The sequence below is a fragment of the Kwoniella europaea genome, chromosome 1, assembly GCF_036810445.1.
Source record: "Kwoniella europaea PYCC6329 chromosome 1, complete sequence".
Taxonomy (NCBI): Eukaryota; Fungi; Basidiomycota; class Tremellomycetes; order Tremellales; family Cryptococcaceae; genus Kwoniella; species Kwoniella europaea.
The window spans coordinates 3,390,734-3,410,106 of NC_089487.1; the positions used below are offsets into that span (position 1 = coordinate 3,390,734).

The 19,373-nt window shown below is 43.6% G+C and overlaps 8 protein-coding genes across 8 annotated transcripts; 4 read left to right on the forward strand and 4 right to left on the reverse strand.

Moving 5' to 3' along the window:
• Positions 1–581: 581 nt before the first annotated feature.
• Positions 582–1,766, forward strand: V865_001283 (uncharacterized protein; the record flags this gene model as incomplete). The annotated part of the gene is made up of 1 exon (XM_066225102.1): positions 582–1,766. One exon carries the CDS (start codon positions 582–584, stop codon positions 1,764–1,766), a length of 1,185 nt encoding a protein of 394 aa, XP_066081199.1.
• Positions 1,767–2,835: 1,069 nt separating this feature from the next.
• On the forward strand, positions 2,836–3,579 carry V865_001284 (uncharacterized protein; the record flags this gene model as incomplete). Its single annotated transcript, XM_066225103.1, has 1 exon — positions 2,836–3,579. The coding sequence occupies one exon, from the start codon at positions 2,836–2,838 to the stop codon at positions 3,577–3,579; it is 744 nt and encodes a 247-aa protein (XP_066081200.1).
• Positions 3,580–3,603: 24 nt separating this feature from the next.
• On the forward strand, positions 3,604–4,035 carry V865_001285 (uncharacterized protein; the record flags this gene model as incomplete). The annotated part of the gene is made up of 1 exon (XM_066225104.1): positions 3,604–4,035. One exon carries the CDS (start codon positions 3,604–3,606, stop codon positions 4,033–4,035), a length of 432 nt encoding a protein of 143 aa, XP_066081201.1.
• Positions 4,036–4,364: 329 nt separating this feature from the next.
• V865_001286 (uncharacterized protein) lies at positions 4,365–5,166 on the reverse strand (the record flags this gene model as incomplete). Its single annotated transcript, XM_066225105.1, has 5 exons — positions 4,365–4,476; positions 4,569–4,655; positions 4,851–4,972; positions 5,050–5,071; positions 5,138–5,166. The coding sequence occupies 5 exons, from the start codon at positions 5,164–5,166 to the stop codon at positions 4,365–4,367; spliced, it is 372 nt and encodes a 123-aa protein (XP_066081202.1).
• A 922-nt stretch (positions 5,167–6,088) lies between these two features.
• Positions 6,089–9,168, forward strand: V865_001287 (beta-1,2-xylosyltransferase 1; the record flags this gene model as incomplete). Its single annotated transcript, XM_066225106.1, has 12 exons — positions 6,089–6,681; positions 6,747–6,797; positions 6,884–7,114; positions 7,196–7,380; positions 7,473–7,738; positions 7,815–8,138; positions 8,336–8,388; positions 8,453–8,487; positions 8,566–8,644; positions 8,717–8,802; positions 8,886–8,977; positions 9,055–9,168. The coding sequence occupies 12 exons, from the start codon at positions 6,089–6,091 to the stop codon at positions 9,166–9,168; spliced, it is 2,109 nt and encodes a 702-aa protein (XP_066081203.1).
• A 773-nt stretch (positions 9,169–9,941) lies between these two features.
• On the reverse strand, positions 9,942–11,627 carry V865_001288 (uncharacterized protein; the record flags this gene model as incomplete). The annotated part of the gene is made up of 6 exons (XM_066225107.1): positions 9,942–10,059; positions 10,141–10,324; positions 10,423–10,809; positions 10,889–11,031; positions 11,188–11,248; positions 11,315–11,627. 6 exons carry the CDS (start codon positions 11,625–11,627, stop codon positions 9,942–9,944), a joined length of 1,206 nt encoding a protein of 401 aa, XP_066081204.1.
• Positions 11,628–12,345: 718 nt separating this feature from the next.
• On the reverse strand, positions 12,346–14,823 carry V865_001289 (uncharacterized protein; the record flags this gene model as incomplete). The annotated part of the gene is made up of 12 exons (XM_066225108.1): positions 12,346–12,898; positions 12,991–13,069; positions 13,138–13,168; positions 13,237–13,360; positions 13,463–13,612; positions 13,675–13,817; positions 13,896–14,055; positions 14,149–14,312; positions 14,405–14,411; positions 14,493–14,523; positions 14,586–14,673; positions 14,773–14,823. 12 exons carry the CDS (start codon positions 14,821–14,823, stop codon positions 12,346–12,348), a joined length of 1,581 nt encoding a protein of 526 aa, XP_066081205.1.
• Positions 14,824–15,166: 343 nt separating this feature from the next.
• V865_001290 (uncharacterized protein) lies at positions 15,167–19,253 on the reverse strand (the record flags this gene model as incomplete). The annotated part of the gene is made up of 25 exons (XM_066225109.1): positions 15,167–15,305; positions 15,381–15,429; positions 15,497–15,752; positions 15,898–15,972; positions 16,035–16,095; positions 16,154–16,176; positions 16,243–16,527; positions 16,595–16,663; positions 16,714–16,743; positions 16,799–16,900; positions 16,973–17,042; positions 17,253–17,366; positions 17,443–17,527; positions 17,584–17,599; positions 17,662–17,755; positions 17,830–17,867; positions 17,949–18,121; positions 18,234–18,316; positions 18,376–18,432; positions 18,504–18,517; positions 18,602–18,681; positions 18,748–18,774; positions 18,850–18,856; positions 18,927–18,944; positions 19,014–19,253. 25 exons carry the CDS (start codon positions 19,251–19,253, stop codon positions 15,167–15,169), a joined length of 2,205 nt encoding a protein of 734 aa, XP_066081206.1.
• Between the last annotated feature and the right edge of the window lie 120 nt (positions 19,254–19,373).

Below are 19,373 nucleotides of genomic sequence, written 5' to 3' on the forward strand. Positions count from 1 at the left end.
ACAATGTCACCCTCACCAATACTGCATCATGTGACAGTCGGTCGTAGGTCTCTACGACTCTAACAGCCTCAACCCTCGTAAGTAATCATTAGCATCTCCCTTCACTACTAGAATTTGTGGGACACTGCAGACGATATACGCTTCTCCATATGTCGACTCGACTGGTCATCCTTTGCTAGCAAGACTCTGCACAGCAGAAGGTCGTCGTCGTGTTCTGGCATCCATCCTTCCTGTATTCCTCCTTGAAGAAGCCTATCTTTTGCATGAAGTGTTCTCGACAATCGCCTTTGTTGATATATTGGTCATTGCCTTTTCATACTTGGGGGAAAAAGAAGAGGCAATATCTCCATTGATGGATCTTTGCTACATCAATGAATCTGAGTTACAAAGGAAATAAACATTTGCAAATCCTAAATGTATGGTTATGGATAACGAGACGGGACAGATGGACAGGTATAAAAAAGGGCACCGACAGCCGGAAGATTACAATACACACCATCACATCTACAATCCATCTTTACACAAACATTACCCAACGCTTCACAATCTGTATACCGTGCCTTCCCCTTCAAATAGTCAACATGTCTGCCCCCACCAACAACGCTACCCTCCAGTCTCGAGTCCAATCCGCTCTAAGTCAGTTCGAATCTTATGGCCAACAATCCCGGGACCTCGAAAAATACCATTTCACCTCCAAAGGTCCCTCTGCACAAGCTCGTTATAGGAATAAAGATCTCAGTCGGTTGAATGATCCAAGTCATCTTGAGAAAATTGTCGAGTATACTTGGGTTGATGCGTTGAAAGCTTCTGTTTGTGGTATGATCGGAACTACTGTCAGTCCCCTTACATCTGGTGGAGATGAGATGCTTCAGCAAGTTCATCTGAATATGGATAAGATCCGAAGTTTGATTCCTGAAGCTGAGACTCAGGAGTTTGCGAATACCTTGAAGGATCAGTTGGAGGGTCAAATCGTCCAGCACCTTGCTACCTTTGTGTCGATGAACTACAAAGACCATTTACTATCCGAATTTCGGATTGGCGACAGTCTCGCTGCCACAATCATAGATTTACTTACCTCAGAGGAGAAGTACAAAGATAAGATGGAGATATCCAAGTACCTTTGGAGAGACAACTGCCATAAGCGATCAATCTCGGATGTTGAACATTTACTTAACCGAAGTGAACATCCTTTGTTCACTTTCGATCCGGAAGGAAAGAACACCCACAAGATCGTTTCGTCATTCAGTATTAATCCGAGCCTATCACCTGTCCAAGTAGATCATTTCATCGAACAAAGGAGGGAAGAAGCTGGTAGAGAGAAAATCAAGGCCGAATCTAGAGCCGCGATCAGTACAGTTGATTATTATGGTTCCTTCTTAGAAGGGGCTAGAACGAGAAGAGAGTCAAACAGAGAAGAATACTTAAGTAGAAAGCGAGCTGAAGTTGAGAAAGTAGTATTTGCACGAAGTCATTTATCGGATGAAGATTGGAAGAAAGATGGTGATTTACTACCGATGATTTATCCTGTCAAGATGCAGAATGGTGAACTTGCCATGACTAAGGTGGACGAGTACAGGCAGCCACATTCGACGTTGGTCTCTTTGAATAAACCCCCGACAGTTCATCTTTGGGAGTCAATTGAGGAAAGTAAAGGGGATGGTGATAGCTCGCTCTTTCCTGATGATAACACTGCGGGGGAAAGGTTCAAAGCTGTTGGGATTGAAGATGAGCCAAGCGAATCAGAACGATCCGAATGGATAATTTAATTGATTTTTCATCTTAGCTGTCCTGGCTTGATCCGCTGCTTTCGGCTTGGCGGTGGCTGGTATGTAGTCTATCTGGATATTGTAATCATAACATATGCATCGCTTGTCATTGAAACTAGTGGCAAAAATGGAATCATTTCCTCTTTACTAACTTACTGGTTTCATGACACTGACCCTTCTGAATCGTCTTCGGCTTGGACACGTATATACAGTATGAGGCTCGGTGCCCCCAAAGAGAACTCGTTTGGAAGTAGAAACGAGACAAGTAGTGTTGGGAGAATAGAAAATATGGTGAAGGACATACTCCAGTTTGTGTGTAGCTGATTCAGCTGCGTGTGATGGCATGAGTACAGTATGCTGTGAATATTCGGTTTCTTGACTAAGCGATGTTGCTACCTTGTCGTGAGAAGCACCTGCATAGTATCTGAGTGCATGTCACTGACTTACAGTAAGTGTGCGAGACATTGATTCAAGGGATCTCAGAGGTTCAAACGATGTCGGGTACAGGAATATCGCCTTTACATACGTCGGACTCTGAATTTGCTTGCGTTGCTAAAGGTGACTTCCCTCCGTTCCGTCTGCGTTATACAGTATTGGCTCTGGCAGTTGAGGTAATTGTCTCCCTTCTCTTACTCCACCTATTTATCTTAAAGGTACAGATAGGGATGCATTTGACCGATGACGATTATAGATGGTATTTCCAATGATTGACTCGAACTGTATTATACTGTACTGCTCATTTGTTATTTGTGAAACGACGTGATATATATTTCCCTTGATCGTGGCACCCTCAAGAAGTCCCGTGAATACTGTACTGTACTTCTTTCCAATAGTCCTTTGACTGAGTCGAGGTTGACATCAGATTTATGTGCATTCTTCAAAATCAGGGGCAATGCACTGCACAGCACACAATAAGATCGCTGACCACTCGCCAAGGTATAAAAGGCTGTGTCAAACAGAATGAATCATTTCGTTTCTCACATATCATGACCGAGTGACTTGGCGTTTACTAGATTATTACCTCGTTACAACTTTTCCTTGATTATCAACACATACATTACAAACTACAATGTCAGCCGTCGATAAAGCCACTCTGGACAATCGAGTTGAACAGACCGTCAGTCAATTCAATGAGTATGGCAATCAACGTCGAAACGCAGAGATATTCCAAATGACTCATAGGCCACCAACTTGCCAACAACGAGTCAGACAAGAGGACCCGAGTCGTCTCACCGATCCGAGACATCTTGAGTTAATCGTAGATAAGACATGGGAAGATGCGTTGGCTTACAAAGTCTCAAAGATGATTGGAATTACCTCAACCCCTATTCAAGGTAGTGTCAATGAGGTTCATCAACAACTTCGTCTCAATCTCGATAAATTCCCATCTACCCTTTCGTTTTCGAATGACGAGATGATGATGGAAGAGTTGAAGAACCATTTGAAGGTTGACATGGAAAGTCGAGGACTTCAACTAATGGTCGGTTCTTCCACTGTCAATTACCAGGATATCCCTGTGTCAGATAACCAAATTTGTCATCGACTTGGGGAGAGTATTAGCTCGTTTTTCGAGAAGGATGAAGAACCTTACAAATCGATGATCCAACGATCCAAGTCTGATTGGAGAGACGCATGTCATAAGAGATCGATTAGGGATGTTGAAACATTGTTAAATACTCACAAAGGGCTTAATTACTCTTTCAATCCCCTTCAAGACGATACCGATTCGTATGAAGAGGTATCACCATCGATCTCGCTGAGAGCTACTTGTTCTCCTAAGGAGTTGGAATCAATGCTTGCTGATGCAAGCTAAGAAGCAAAAAAGCAAGAGTTCGAAATGAAGATCAGAGAATCGACCAATCCTTCGTCGGCCTACGATAGTTTTTTAGTTGCAATGAGAAATCACTGGAACAACGGACGCGAAAACTATACATCAAATCTCAAATCGGTCGTCAGTAAAGTCGTAGAAGATCAAAGTCACTTATCAACTGAAAAATGGAGTTCAGAAGGTAATTTACTACCTTGTGTTTATCCGATGAAATTGAACAATAAAGGTGGGGAAACTTACAATAAATCTACGAGGGGACATTTCGGATCGATGGACGTTCCTCCTACTGTCCAATTTTGGCGATCCAAAGGGGATTCAGTCGGGGATGGAACGGAAAACGAAACTTTCTTACCCAATGGATATGATTTGGAATCTAGGATGAAACTCGCGAAGATTGATAGTACAGTCACCGAATCTAAACGATCTGAATGGAACGTCTGATACACGTCTATGGACGAGGGTTAGTACCCCTTTCTTGCTTGATGTGGCTTAATGATAGGCATTATTATAGTGATGGTATGATACATAAGAGATATGATGAGATGCATTGTTCATGAACAGTTTATTTTAGGTATACAACATGTTACGATAATCACAGATCATTTTGTTCTTGCAAGTGAAAAGGGACCTGACTATATGAGGCAGATCCCCACCAAATCAATACGTATGTGACTATTCGGTGACGATCTTCGAATTGTAAGCAGTCTGCCCAAAGTCCTTTCCTTCCCTTTCCTTTATTCACCTTATTCCTTGTCTCTCCCGTTCGGTAATTAACGGTGCTTGACTTTAGGATCCCTAAACGAGTATTTACAATTCGTACAATAGTAGAATAACGTCATATTGGTGGTTATTCGCCTAGCTTGATCCTGGTAGAACACGGCTCTAAAGAAGGTAAAATCCACAATGTCAGCATTTAGTTGATGGATATACACGAGGGGTCTATCCCCAGCTCTCAGCTCAAGCGCAAAACTCACTCGTGATGAGAACATTTAGGACATTCGATATTTGATCGTTGAAGGGTTGGGTCCGTTTCTAGGTCTTTAGTTTCTCCCGCTTGTTCTCTATTTGTAGGCCAAAGAGGAAAGACATCGGTCAGTATGTACTACATTCGAAGATCAGGTATGAAGATGTTTGAGATCTGGCATTGTCTTGCTCCACCATTCCTTGGTCTAGCATGACGGCTCCATGATCCAACTGACATCCTTCACATCCCCCTCATCCAATACTTGTTCAGGTCTGAGGGAGCGACCACTCACCTAGCAATAGTCAACAAGTCATTCTTATACACACAAGGTGCCATTCCAGGATCAGGCTGAGCGTTCTCCGCATATTGACAATTTCGACATTGGTACAAGAGGATCTTCGCGTTGTTATCGGACTAAAAGGAATATATCAGATCATCAATACATCGGTATGGGAAATAAGTGCATACTGTGAGCATGTAGCTCAGCTTACCTTGGGATAAAGAAGATTGTTGCTGTATTTGAGGGATATGTCAGTGAGTCAAGGTGGCGAATAGACAAGATAGGATGAGATGACTTACCATTCACCACAGAATCGCAAGGAAGGCATGTTGGGAAGAGTGAGATATCTGTCTATGCTGGGTCGCTTTTCGTTGATCGATGTGATTTTCTTGTCCGCGGAGAGGTAACGACACCATGTATGGGTATATAAGTCTTGAGTCGAAGAGCTGATGATGTCGCTGTTACGATTGTTGAATTGCAAAAGATGAGTAATGTTGATCCTGTTGAACGGCGAGCCACCAAGGTTGAGCATGAGAGTGTATGTCTCGTCACATGACTTTCGTTCTTAGGCCCGTGAGCCGGCGTTCGGATGCCTAACCGTCAGGGAAGTGATTTACCTGATTTACCTGATTTTCTGTATTTACCTTGTTCTGCGCTAAATGGTGGACGGTGACTGCTTGCAGTGAGATGTCTCAGTTGAGGGACCAATTACTAGTACTGCTGCTGCACATCACCCTTTTAAAGTTGGTAACACAGGTACCTCTCCAGTTTTTCAACCCGACTTTGCATCTACCTATACCCAAACATCTCGTCCATCACTCGACCTCGACCTGTTCATACATCTTCGGCATCGCATCCTCACCCACCTACAACACCACAGCACAACGCGACTAGGTCTTGACAAGACGAATAGCCAGTGGACTTTCGAATACAGCATACACCGCATCTCGACCTCCGCACGAGCCTCTTTTTCACCTCTTGGCTCGCGTTTCAACGACTGCCTGTTGTCTGCTTTCACTTGACATTCATCATCATCACATCCACCTTCACTCTCTTCGTCTTGTAACATCATACATAGCACACGAATTCATATATCCAAACACCACATACATCATCGATACAAAGATTCACATACATTACCGATCACGTATCAACTCAGCACAATTGGATACTGCCTCGCGCCAATCTCTCCTCAATTCACCTGGCCTTGATTGGCTCAATCATCCCCACCCCAATTCCCATCTACCAAAATGGCATTGAATTTCCCTTTCCCTTCACCACTGAATCTACCTATACCACGTCGGTTCGTGATACTGATACTATCAGGTACTATCCTAGTCCTCTTCCTACACACTTTCGCTCCTTCAACCCTACCTCCAGCACTCACACCGAATCTACCACATCATGAACCTGATGCTTCCTACTTCTCACCTTCCAAATGGTTACCACCTATCCTCAACCCCAACACTCCCTCGCGTCCAGTCGAATTCGACGAAGATGGACAGTGTCTCTTCCTCTCTCCCTACGACGCATTATCGCCAAACGAAAAGAAACGAGCAGAAATGTTAGTATTGGAGAGTGTTAGTCCCGGAATAGTCAAATCGCATAAACCACCTTCAGAAGGTAATGATTACGATCCAGATTTCGATGATGAGTTCTCTGCTCTATCGAATGAAACGAAATCACAACCTTCCGGATTGACCCATCCAATCTTAGGGTTGTTGAGGGAAGGAGAGATGAAATGGAATTCAATGTTGGCTAGACAATCTCAATCTTTAGAACAGGCTGTGAAGGTGTATAAAGATAAATGGAACAGGAATCCACCAAAAGGTTTCGATGAATGGTAAGTGCGATGTACAATATTATTATAAGTCAAATGGAATGACTGAATATGATGCACATAAATAGGTGGCATTTCGCTGAAAACAACAATGTCTTACTGCCTGATGAATACGATGCGTGAGTATCTCTCTGCAAATATCCACATCTACACATTCCTGTCGTGCGTGTAGGAGGCCTTCTGGCTGACTACTGACGTGGAATAGGATCATGGATTCACTACTACCATTTTACGGTCTCCCAATCAAAACTCTGCAGGAACGATTAGAGGAAACTGAAAAGATCCAAGAAACATTCACGCTGATCGTACACGATGGTAAAGTAGAATTGCAGTGGAATGACGACTATTCTAGAGACACATGGTGGGCTAGTAGACCTAGAGCAGACTCGCAGATCAATTTGTTGGAACCTTTTATCAAGCATATTGGAGCTTTTAGGTGAGTGAGATTACATCGCTGAGCATTTCCTACTGGGGATATTAAAGAAAGCAGCTAATGCTGTTGAATACAATCTGATAGAGCAACTTTCACCATTCACGATCAACCTTCCATCTTACTTGATCATGCTAGACAAGAAGAGTTGATAAATGCAGCTAAGAGCGGCAAAATCTCGAACCACCCTAATGAGAATGATAGGTTCGAACAGGATTGGAGTAAAGCTTGTGCTAAGGACAGTCCATTGAATAGAGGGGAACAGGAATTACGTGAGTTTTGACTGTCAAAAGCCGTCTGGGCGCGTTTTGGGAATCACAGTGTTCCATGGCATCTCGTGCTGACTGAATTATTTCTTGTATAGCTGCCGCCGACACGTTCATCAACGCTCATGGAGCCGCCATGGATATCTGTCAACATCCTTCGTACATGGAGAACCACGGGATGTTATTGGAAGAGCACAACTCGGAAACGCACCCTAAACCACATACGAAACTTTATCCTATCCTGGTACCTTCCAAAACTATGTTGAATGGTGATATACCAGTTACGCCGATAGGCCGAGATGGGAGGAGAGACGATGTTGGACCTGATCCAGAGTGGAGTAGGAAGAGTGGAAAGTTGTATTGGGTGAGTTATCTCTCACTATATGACACAAAAGTTCGGCTGGGCTGACATATAACTTGGTGCGGTTTGATGTATGTAGAGAGGTCTAGCAACGGGATTAAATCATGATAAGAAGAAAGGATCCAAATGGCGTCAATCACACAGGGAGAGATTACACTTCCTAGCCAACGATAAATCAGATTCTTACACCGAGGTATTAGCTCCAGTCGGTTCCACTGGAGAAGCTGAGTTATCGAGATTGCCCCTAAAGGAATTAGGCGAATATTATATGGATGTGAAACTTGCTGGAGGACATTGGCAGTGCGATTGGGATGATGGGACTTGCGATGAGATGGAGAAGGAAATTGAATTTGCAGGGAAGGATAATGCGGAGAGAAGTAATGATTTCAAATATGTCTTTGATGTGAGTGATGATTATGATCTTTGTAATGGGGGTAAGGGGAATAGGGAAAGGGGACGTAGAAGGGTCGAAAAGTGTTCCGACCGTGTTCGGTGATTGATCGGATAATCAGTTTATTGAATGATTAGTGAAAGGGTCGATAGGAGGGTGGGAAGGGCGGAGAGGCAAGACGAGGTACTGATGTTCCTTTAACTCTACAGACCGATGGGAACGCTTGGTCATCACGATTCCCTCGATTGATGGCTAGTAACAAGTGAGCAGATGTTCATCGCTTTTAAATTAAAGAAACGTGTATCTGACCGTATTTTCTCTTTTAGCGTTGTGGTCAAAGCAACTGTCTTCCCAGAATGGAGTACGTTAAGCTTTGTCCTCTGTTTACTTGAAAAGTCATGACCAGAAAAAGGTAGCTGATGATGTTTTCGTCTGATAGACACCAAGTCGTTACCCGAATGGTACGCTTACGTCCCATCCAAGATGGATTACTCGGATTTGTTCTCGATTATGTCATTGTGAGTAATCGAGATCAGCTGCTATCTTCAGGGCGTGAAGCAGGAAGCTGATGAGGCGATTGTCATACTTAGCTTCCGAGGTACACCTTCGGGACGAGGTGCGCACGACGAAGTAGCTAGGAGAATAGCGTTGAACGGACAGTGTTGGGTCGAAAGGAGTAAGTTTGCCTCCGCATGTACCTGTGATGAAGTAGTCTTTGTGTCATATGATTATTTCTGACAATCCGTTCGCCCTACATAGCATGGAGGAGAGAAGATCTACAAGCATACATGTTCAGGCTGTACCTTGAATATGCGAGGTTGGTCTCACTCGATAGAGATAACGGTAAGATGGTGAGTCATTATCATTCTTCGCCGTTGATGGTCAGCAACGTATTTGATGGCTGACAAATGGATTTGTCGGGATCTAGGATTTCATATTACCTGGACAACATTCCAATACGCACCCGGTCGTAGCGGATAAAGCGGGAGAAGCACATGTACCTGTAGCTGCCCAGGTGGTACCTCCGATGGTGGACGAGTAGATCAACGCATGAAGACACTATGACTCGGGTACGATATGGCAAAACGGAGGGAGGTAACTTGGAGACAAGACACAAACCCAAGTCCGAAGTTCCGAGGGTGTTTACATGCCCTCTGAATAGCATATAGCATATATATTCAGTTTATCTTCGTTTCGGTTTTATATACATACATTCAGTGGAAGGAAGTTGCATTGAATCGCATAGATCATCAGACGGAAAAAGGAAGGGAAGGGAATGGAGGTATGAAGGACTTTAGTTCATGTTTATCACGTCAATCATACAGTGTTTTAGATAGATAAATTCTCTGGTTCACACAAACCCAAAATGTATATACAGTATCTCATTTCTTTACGCTTACGCCATGTGACATTTGACTTACGACCTGTGCATGGCCTTGTGATGTGTATTAATGAACGATGTACAGTATTTTCATCTAGGGTATATATATATATATATCATGTCATCTATAAGAATCGAGTATTGTATTGTACTTGTAATTCATTTACGTTATCAGGAGATGTCGTTTTTCTGATGTTATTGTTACATAAAAGAATTGTTGAAATCGAATGAGATCCATTAACCATTACCCACTGAATTGATCTGTAAATTCCAATCCTATGAGATATTTTCTAATTGAGTAAAAGGAACTTGATACTCCCTTCCCGCGTATCTGACGAACATGAGCGAGAACCATATCGTCATTTGACTATGAACCTTCACCCAAGAGTATTCCAGGGCCCCAACACCACTCCGGCTGTGTTGAGAGTCGTAGATTACTCTTGTACACCTAAAATCTTGACCAAACCAAATGCCGCACCTGCCGCTACTCCACCAACAATCATCGTCGATATAGCTCCATAGGCATATCCACCCCATCCGCCTGTCGCACCTCTACATGATACAAAAACATGTTGAATATCAGCACATTTTCGACCAAACCAACGTATCAAGGTGAACTTGATGAGCACTCACGTAAAGTATGTCTTGAATCCACCAAAGATGAATAAAATCACACCAGTCACAATAGCAGAGACGATCAATCCCGTCTCGGCTGTGTCGGTGATCATATATGGTATGAGGGGTATCAGACCTCCGATGAAATAGGATAATCCAATGGTAAGTGCTGAGATGTATAATCGAGATTTCGGTACTTCCTCTATATTAATGATAATCCAATTATCAGTTATAAGTCTGCACTTATTACTGGTATTGAAGTGAAATTTGTCATAAGAGGTAGTAGGGTCGGTTACTCACCTAAACCTTCACCAAACTTCAATAAGAAAGCCGTCAACCCCATATCCTCGTCCACCTTACTCTCACCACCTTCTTCTTCTTGTACATCCTTCTTGCCCCAGTTGAATATGTTACTCCATTTCTTCGTCGAAAGTGGAGAGATAGGTTCGACCTGAGAAGCAGGCATGATACCTTGATTACCTGTCGTACCATCTTGAGGACCATACAAATCATCTTCGACAATCCTCAAATCTTCAGCTATCAATCGCGATAAAGGTTCTTTCACACCTAATGGACCGAGGATCGAATGTACTTCACGTTCCATCTCGCCTGAACATGATCGGAGGACTCGAGCTTGAGTTTGACGACGGAGGTAGTGGAAATGATCGAGTTCAGCTTGGGAGGCGACTATATGTGTACGTGAATGAATAAGTTAAGACGTCAACGTCATACCGATGTTAGTAAAGTGATATGAAGTTGTACTTACGATATCCACCGAGACCCATCGAGATAGCACCAGCACACAACTCAGCCAATCCACCAGTAACTACCAAACTTGAACTTCCCAGGGATGATAGACCAGCGGTCAAGGCGAAAGGTACTGTCAAACCATCTGAAAGACCGATGATGCTATAATACAAAGAAAGGTAGTCGAGTCGAGAAAGTCAGATTGAGAGGTAGGAAACGTTTTTGATTGTATTAAGTGACATTTTAAAGGCAAGTAGGGATGGATTGATAAGCACTTGATCTGATTTATTGGTCTGGTCGAAAGCAGAATCTACTTACACATCTCTAACTATTTCAGGACTGATCAAATGTCTCTCATCATCACCTTTCAATTCTTTACCTACCATCCACCTCAAGCACATCAGCTGACTGTCCAGACCCCAAAACCCATTATGTGTTTACTCACAACATTGTCCACCCGAGGCATGAGCCGAACATTTACTTCCCAGCGGTTCATGATCCCCTAACACATCTTGCAATTGTTGCGTCCTGTTGCTTTGAGGTACAGCGTTATCCAATGTCCATACAGCCCCATATGACTTGTTGTTGTTATCGTCCGAGGTGTTGCCGGCAGCTACAGCAGCGTACGAATTGGGCTGCTGAGAAGTTTTCTTGTTTCCTCGTAACAATGGTACGGCCGCGCCGTTTTGATTCTGAGCGGATGGTTGATCTTTGCAACATCCCGCTCCACCTTTACCACCGCAGCATGAAGATGACATTTTGATGTTCGTGTATGATTGATGTCGCGCGAAGGTAAAAGATTGTCGTGTGATTGAATAGCTAGGTGAATGATGTATGTGAATGGAGTGGAGATAGGTGGTGGCGAAGGAGGAGAATTTTACATGGGTGGAGTCTCTTGGCACTAGTAGTTTATGTAGTAACAGTGACTCGCTTATGTCATCAGGCGGCTATTATGAAATTTTTGCTGATTACAATTATTTTGTAATCCGAGCGATCTGACTGGTTGATCACTTGCCAGTGCACTTTGTATCGGCCGAAGTCAACCAGGAGACGTGACTAACCTCTTGACAGGGTTGGAACTGTCGCACACGATTGTGATTGAATAGCTAGGTGAATGATGTATGTGAATGGAGGAGATAGGTGGTGGCGAAGGAGGAGAATTTTACATGGGTGGAGTCTCTTGGCACTAGTAGTTTATGTAGTAACAGTGACTCGCTTATGTCATCAGGCGGCTATTATGAAATTTTTGCTGATTACAATTATTTTGTAATCCGAGCGATCTGACTGGTTGATCACTTGCCAGTGCACTTTGTATCGGCCGAAGTCAACCAGGAGACGTGACTAACCTCTTGACAGGGTTGGAACTGTCGCACACGATAATCTTACACCTGAGCGACTGGAAGAGATGACTGTTCGACAATGATGACAAATGCATGTAACCCAATTTACCGATTTCAATATGTTCACTCAACCCCATCATCTCCTCTTCTTACTCTCCCCATCATTCCCTACCCAGTACCCTTTCAATCTTCCAACTTCCTCTTGACCTTCTCTCCACCTCACAGCCCCCATTACTTGTTCCAACCATACCAATCCAATAATCACAACGTATCTAACCCAATACCATGCAGGTTGCACCCTCCTTCTCAAGCTTTCCAGTACGTTCACCAATATCCTAGCTGCCAATATACCAAAAGTGGTAGTAGGTAAATCCCTCGTAGCTGGTCGTAAGGGGAAAGGGGAGGATACGTTGAATGGAGGTTCAAGTAACAATTCCATAGATGACGTGAACCCATCTTCGTGGAAACCATATTTAGTCCACGCTCCGGCATATGATATACCTCGTTTGTTCTGTATGGAAGGAAGTAGCGCTTGGGAAGCGACCGATTCATGAGTCATCATGGGATGTTCGTATATGAACTTTCGAATGACTTTGCTTTCGTCAACTGGGAATGGCGGATTCAGAGTGACAAGGACTAGACCGTGTTTGGATTCGGGAAGGTGTTGGAGGATGTTCATATCGTATGTTCTATGATGATAAGATATCGATATTAGCTCAGGTAGCTCGAACAGGAAGATTGTCCGTGAGCAAGAGCTAGATATGTTGGGTTGATGACTCACAAAGCGACGGTCTCCACTTCCGAGTCCGAAGTGCGAGGCTTATTTCCATCACTTTCAGTCAAAGTCAGGTAATTCCAAGCTATAAAACATGTCAATATCAGCTTATACCTCTGTGCTTTTTGTCAAGATGCAAAGCGTTGGGCTCACCTGAGTAAGCTTTCCGCCTGATGGGCATCAACTACAATAAGTCAACCCATTAGCAACGACGTGTCGCTTGAGAGGTCGGTCTAATCGGGATTTACTCACCCTCTCATCCCAGTGTAGTATCGCCTCATTCTTGCTCCATTTCCATGGCCCTAGAGCTTTCTCTTCATCCTCCGTCAACCCACCACCGTTTCGGAGCAGCCTCAACGTCGTGTCTGAATGTGTACTAATAGCCCGAAATCATCAGCTCGTCCTTTCCTCGACGAACCAAATCAATGTAGATCCTTGTGAAACGTGCGATTCTCGAAGAGCAGATGCTACAACTCACGCTAGGATAACATGATCATATAGATGTTTCTGACCCGAAGCTTCCACAAGATGAACTCCATTATCCACAGACTCAATGGCCGTTATCTCCGTGTTGAGGTGTAAATTCTCTTTTGGTAATTTACCCAATACTGCATCCAGGTATTTCTTACTGGCATGAAACGTCAGCCATATGCAGCGTATGATCTTGAATATTGGGAATAGACAACTCACGATCCACCTTGAACCGTTAACCATTTAGGTTTACCAGTTATCTGCAGTAAATGATGATTATGGAAGAATCGTATTAATGTTGATGCTGGGAAATCTAGCGCAGCTTGATCCGCTGGTGTAGACCATATAGCACCTGTCATGGGCTATGATCGAGCAAAATCATCATGTAATCAGCTGAATTTCTTATGGCATCAAGTCAAATGTGAGATATGATAACTCACCATTAAATAATCATCTCTGAAGCCTTCTCCATACCCTTCTTTATCCAGATAATCACCTATACTTATACCTTCTTTGTCGCCTTCCTGGTGTAACAAGTCAGTCGCAAAGAGGTTAAATCGAATTATATCAAATAACATCCTGTACAATCGGGGGTTGAATCTAACACAGTTTCCTAGTCAGTACATCACATCAGACATCATATGACAGTCGATTTTAAAGTACCTCGATTGGAAAAAGAAAAGGATTACCTACAAATTCGATAACTGACAGAAAACCCCTCCTAGTCCTTCACCAGCCCATTCGAACGCTCCTCTATCCCTCGTCACCGAAAAGGTCATTTCCGTTTTCAATAGTGGTATTTTCAGATGTTGTAGGAATCGCAGGAAGTTTGGATATGTAGGTGGATTACAGACGATCTGAAAGTTGAGTGTCAAATCGAGTGAATCAAATCAGTACCGTATGATGATTCGCCTTGATATTGCTTGAATGACTTTCAGAGTAGACTCACAAATCCTCTGTATCCCTCCAGAAATCGATGATCAACCATCAGCATCTACTAATCCACTATCGTCACTTCCCATATACTTCAGACTCACGTATCCACCTGACAAGGTTCCTTTCCCTCCCCTACATCCAAAGCCTCATGATCAGCTATAACACACCGCTCACTATGTGATTCACCAACTCACTCTTGAATTCGACAGTGTTGGTATGTCCACCAGGTCTCTCATCTTTCTCATATATATTCACTTCATGATCCGAGAACTCGTTGAGCAGCTGTGAACATAGACATTATCGCATGAGTGCCTGTGCGCCTATCATACTATATGACGGACAGGATGAACAAGGGAAGGAAGGAGGGAAGGTTGTACTCACCCATAAGGCTGATATACCCGATACACCTGTACCTACGATTGCTATTCTCATTATCACCTTTATCTTTTGCCAAGGCTGCTCTCAGGTTGCATGGGGGGGTATAACGAAGAGTCAAGATGTCGAAGGTATCGATAGGGAGCGTAATGAATTGATTCAATCTGACGATTTCAAGATGATCGTGCCTGAGATCAACGCAATCGTCATCGAGAAAAAGTTAGTGACCATGAATTTTGACCCTTACTACTACTAACAACTACTCAGCAACCGTCAGTTCCCATTTAACCCAAACATGCTAGACGAGAAACCACAGTGAGATACCTCATCTACTGTAATACATGTCCTCGACGTATTTCATCTATCATTATAGTCATCATCTTGTCTAGATCATATCGCACTAATCCCAGTCCTGCTTCTTGACATACTCGAAAATCTCCGAACCGATCTGTTGAGTTACCAAATCACCTCTCCCAGCTGCTATCTTCAGTATCGCCGTATTGAGTGGTGTAGCTCCTAGGATATCAACGTGATCCGCTCTGACATATTTCGCAAGACATCAGCTTATGATCCATTCAACGTACAGAACGAAGCTGATGGTTGATCAGACTCACGTTTGCGCACCTCCACGTAGATCCATACTTTCCGGTGAATGTAGATACTCTGTAGACGTTCACATCAGCTATTCTTCAATTCTTTACGTTCAGCTGAAAGCAATGACCATGCCCACCTTGCGTGATAACTTCAATACCAGCAGGGTTCCACCTAGTAGTCCCATTCCATCCCTTCACACACATACTTCCAAGACTAATCACAGGTATCGTCCCATCGCCGTCACCGAACTTCACACCGGATCGTACTTCGGGGTTTGAACCTTTGACAGTAACCACCGAATCTATCCAATGTTTACGCGATAAGGGGAAATCTAATGGTGCGCGGAGAGTGGTAGAGTTGTCGCATCCGTTTGAAGGGTCTGTCGTATCACACTGCGGTGTAATTGGGTTAGCAGATATAGTGGTATATCAGTGCACCACCTTTGATCTTTGTCCATCCGATTTCAACCCAATCATTACCTACCACACTTCCAATTTGGATAGAAAGAGTCAATCGAAAGGGGAATCTTCCACTCACATAGGCATCTTCATTCTCCGCGTCTGAACGCGTATCATCATGCTCGTACTCTCCTTGCATATACCAGTACGATCGCTATGAAACGTCCACAAGGTCAGCTCTATGCAGATCACGGAACGGCGAGATTTATGGCCCACCTCTGTCTCCTTTCCATGACCATACAAACAATAGATCTTCATCGAAGGAGCTTCGGGTAATCTACATAGGGCCAACGGATAAGCTAGATCCTTTGGGCAACATTGCATATCTAGCGTACCTGACTTCAAGAGGATTACTCCACTATCACCGCAAAGCATCTCATCAGCCTCCGGTCAACTCGCCATGCCAGCATGGACCACAACCCACCTTGGTATGATCCCTATCATTCCTCTTCAACTGCTCTTCATCCCTCTCAAACCCAACACTATAGTTACTTTCCATCATCCTCTGGAAACTCGGCGGCGTATGAGTCAAGACATATGGTCCAGCCTCATTCAAAGTCAAATTAGGAGAAACGGTCCAGCTATTCAACGAGGACTCCTCTTCGGAAGTACCGGGATGACGGAAGGAGAAGAACCGACCGTGTGTATCGGTAGCGTTAGTTGGATCATCCGGCGCAGAGCTATCATTGCCCCATATTCGATTACCGCCCTGTCGTATAGATTGACATTCAGCGGGTTGAACTGAGACACACGTCCTCAAATCACGTGCAACTAACTTTCATCCACATCGAAGTTGATCCTGGCCACCTTCTGAACAGTTTAGCCCTTTCTCTGCGCGAGAAGAACTATTGTTTATGTGTTAGCTGGAAATTTTTCGCAGGTCTTGTCAATTCACCTTCTCCAGGACCCATGATCCGGCAGGATGCTGCGCAATAGTCAGTTCATAGGATCTTGACAGGGGTTGTTCCAATCCAACTGACCAATTCAACAGTGTCCCTCATCTCTCCAGATAAGAACGCCGTCATGGCTTTTGATACGCCCAACATCGTTCCAGCAACGTTGATCCAGGATTCGATGTTTTCCTAGAACATCAATCATCAGCTTGTCAATCGACTCTGTGAGAAATATAACATAGTCAGGTATAGAATACTCACCTCAACCCAGGCTGCCCCGCCTCCTCCACCAAACCCGTTCTCCTTCGGATCCGATTCGACCCATTTCAAGCTAAGTTCTTTGTCAGCTTACTTCGGCACGATTCCCATTATGTTTGACTGACAAGTACTACATCAACGGAAAGAAGGAGCATAAGCATATTGACGTCAAACCCAGATTGTAAGAGACTTACTAGTAAAACTGTCCCTCCCATACTGTTCACAATAGCTGAGTGTCAATTACAAGATCATCATATTTCGGACAGCAGAAGGAAAGACATACGAGTGTGAACAAAGTACGACTTTCTGACCATTATGTCTTCTCATAGTTTCTATCCTACCTTTCAATCTGGTGAAATACGCATCTCTAGTTTCAAGATTGTAATAGGCCAATCGCCTATTAACAGCATATCAACTCTTCAGTCCACCATGATAAGATGACCTTTTTCAAAGGAACTTGGCAGCTGACTTACCAATCATATGCAGCCATATCCATAGAGTTAGTATCATACCCCAATGTAGCCAAGTTCTCGACTATCTTCTGCCATATCCAATATCCTATCGACCTTCAAGTCAGCTTTACGGAGTGTCGCATAAATCAGGATTCGGCTAACCTTGGATGAATTCGGACTGTATCGATTGAATCAGCTTTTTCCTTAAAGAAGCTGTCAGGAGGCAGCTGAAACACTCACTGCAGCATCCAACCCTTGAGCAGCTCTGATCTTAAACCCGGGAGGATCCAAGCCAGTCTCAGGATCAATAGATAACGCCTGAATCCATCTTTCTCTATACAATTTTGGCACACGTCAAATCAGCTATTATTGTGAGTCTTATTCCCAGATTAACAGCTGACTACGCACTTGTTAGTCAACACAGCTCGTATCATCGTCGAAGTACCCTATCAATTCTCAAGATATCAGCTAAATTGAACTCCGAAATTGATTGAATAGCTGATATAGCAGATAAAGATTGAACATACCCATAATCTCTTCCTGAAAAATGGTCTAGCTACACTTTCCGTACCCCAACTTTCCAATCCTGTAGATACGATCCCAGGTATCAAGACTATCGGATGGTGTTTCTGTAAACCATATTGCTCGACTAGAGATTCACCAACGGTGAAATCTCGATTTTCCAATGCTCGTCTTGCGCCTGAGGGTATACAAACGTATAGTATCAGTCCATCATCATCATAGACTCATTCTTTGGGTAATGAGTATTCGTCTGAGGTGGAACATGTGGTTGAGAATGAAGGATAACTTACCCTCGACGACAGTCAGATTGGCCAACAAATCCCTAGGGTCTAACGCAGCAGGTAGAGTAGTCCAGATATCTTTCATATCGGCGCTGTCGGAATCAATAATCGGTAAGCTTATTTCACGAAAGAGAGGGGCGAAGTCGCTTACGGCAAAGTAGTCAAGTCAACTGCCCATAGAGCTAGACATATACCCAGTATGACACCTCTACGATATTCAGGTGATTGTAAGCTTTGCAAGATTACAGTTTGTTCCAACGATGCACGAAGATAGCTTACGCGGGGAAAACGAACTATATCATATCACATAAGATCAGCTACCGATTTATTGATACATTATATACGATATACAGTGGAAGGAACCACAACGGACTCACTTTTCGTCCGAATAACCATGATTTCCAAGTAGGTTTGCTTTTATGTCCATCATGTCTAAAAAATGTGGATTCGCTAAGGTCTAAAAGGATGTAGGTCTAAGCTTCAGGCCATTGCTAAGAGCGAGTTTGTGCTAGTTACTGCTTACCAATTTCGTTGAATGGTGTTCCAGGAGCTATGTTGAGAATTCGTGGATTAGTGAGCTAGCTGGTTTTCCTCGATCATCTCGTCAAGCTGGCGATGAACATACCTAGTAGCTATACAGTAAGATCACACTTTGTCAGCTGAAATTGAATATATCTTTGGATTCAATATCATGAGCCTTACCTTGTAATGTCCATCATCCTATCCAGCCCCGATAATCTTCCCAATTAGCATCACCTCCCCTTCCTTCCTCGAACAGACCGAACGTACCTTCTTCCTCAATCTCACGTGCAGCTCTTCAGTCTCTTTACTTATCTCATCTACTGTACTCTTAATCCTCTGTCTCAGTCCAGTAGGAGGAGGTGTCCTCGTACCGCTTCCAGAGGTTTTTTTACCTTTACCCTTAACTATCGTTGATGGAGAAGATGGAGGGGGAGTAGGTTGTTTGACGGTTATTTCAATATCGCCGTCATCATCGATCTCCGAGTGGACCTTTACTTTACGAGGCATCGTTCAGTCTCTCTTCCCCTGTAGTTCAACTTCCAACGATGTTATTATACCTTTCTGCGAAGGATGAAAAGACACAGCAAGAAACAGTATAAAACGAGAATGTCAACAGAGACATATGTA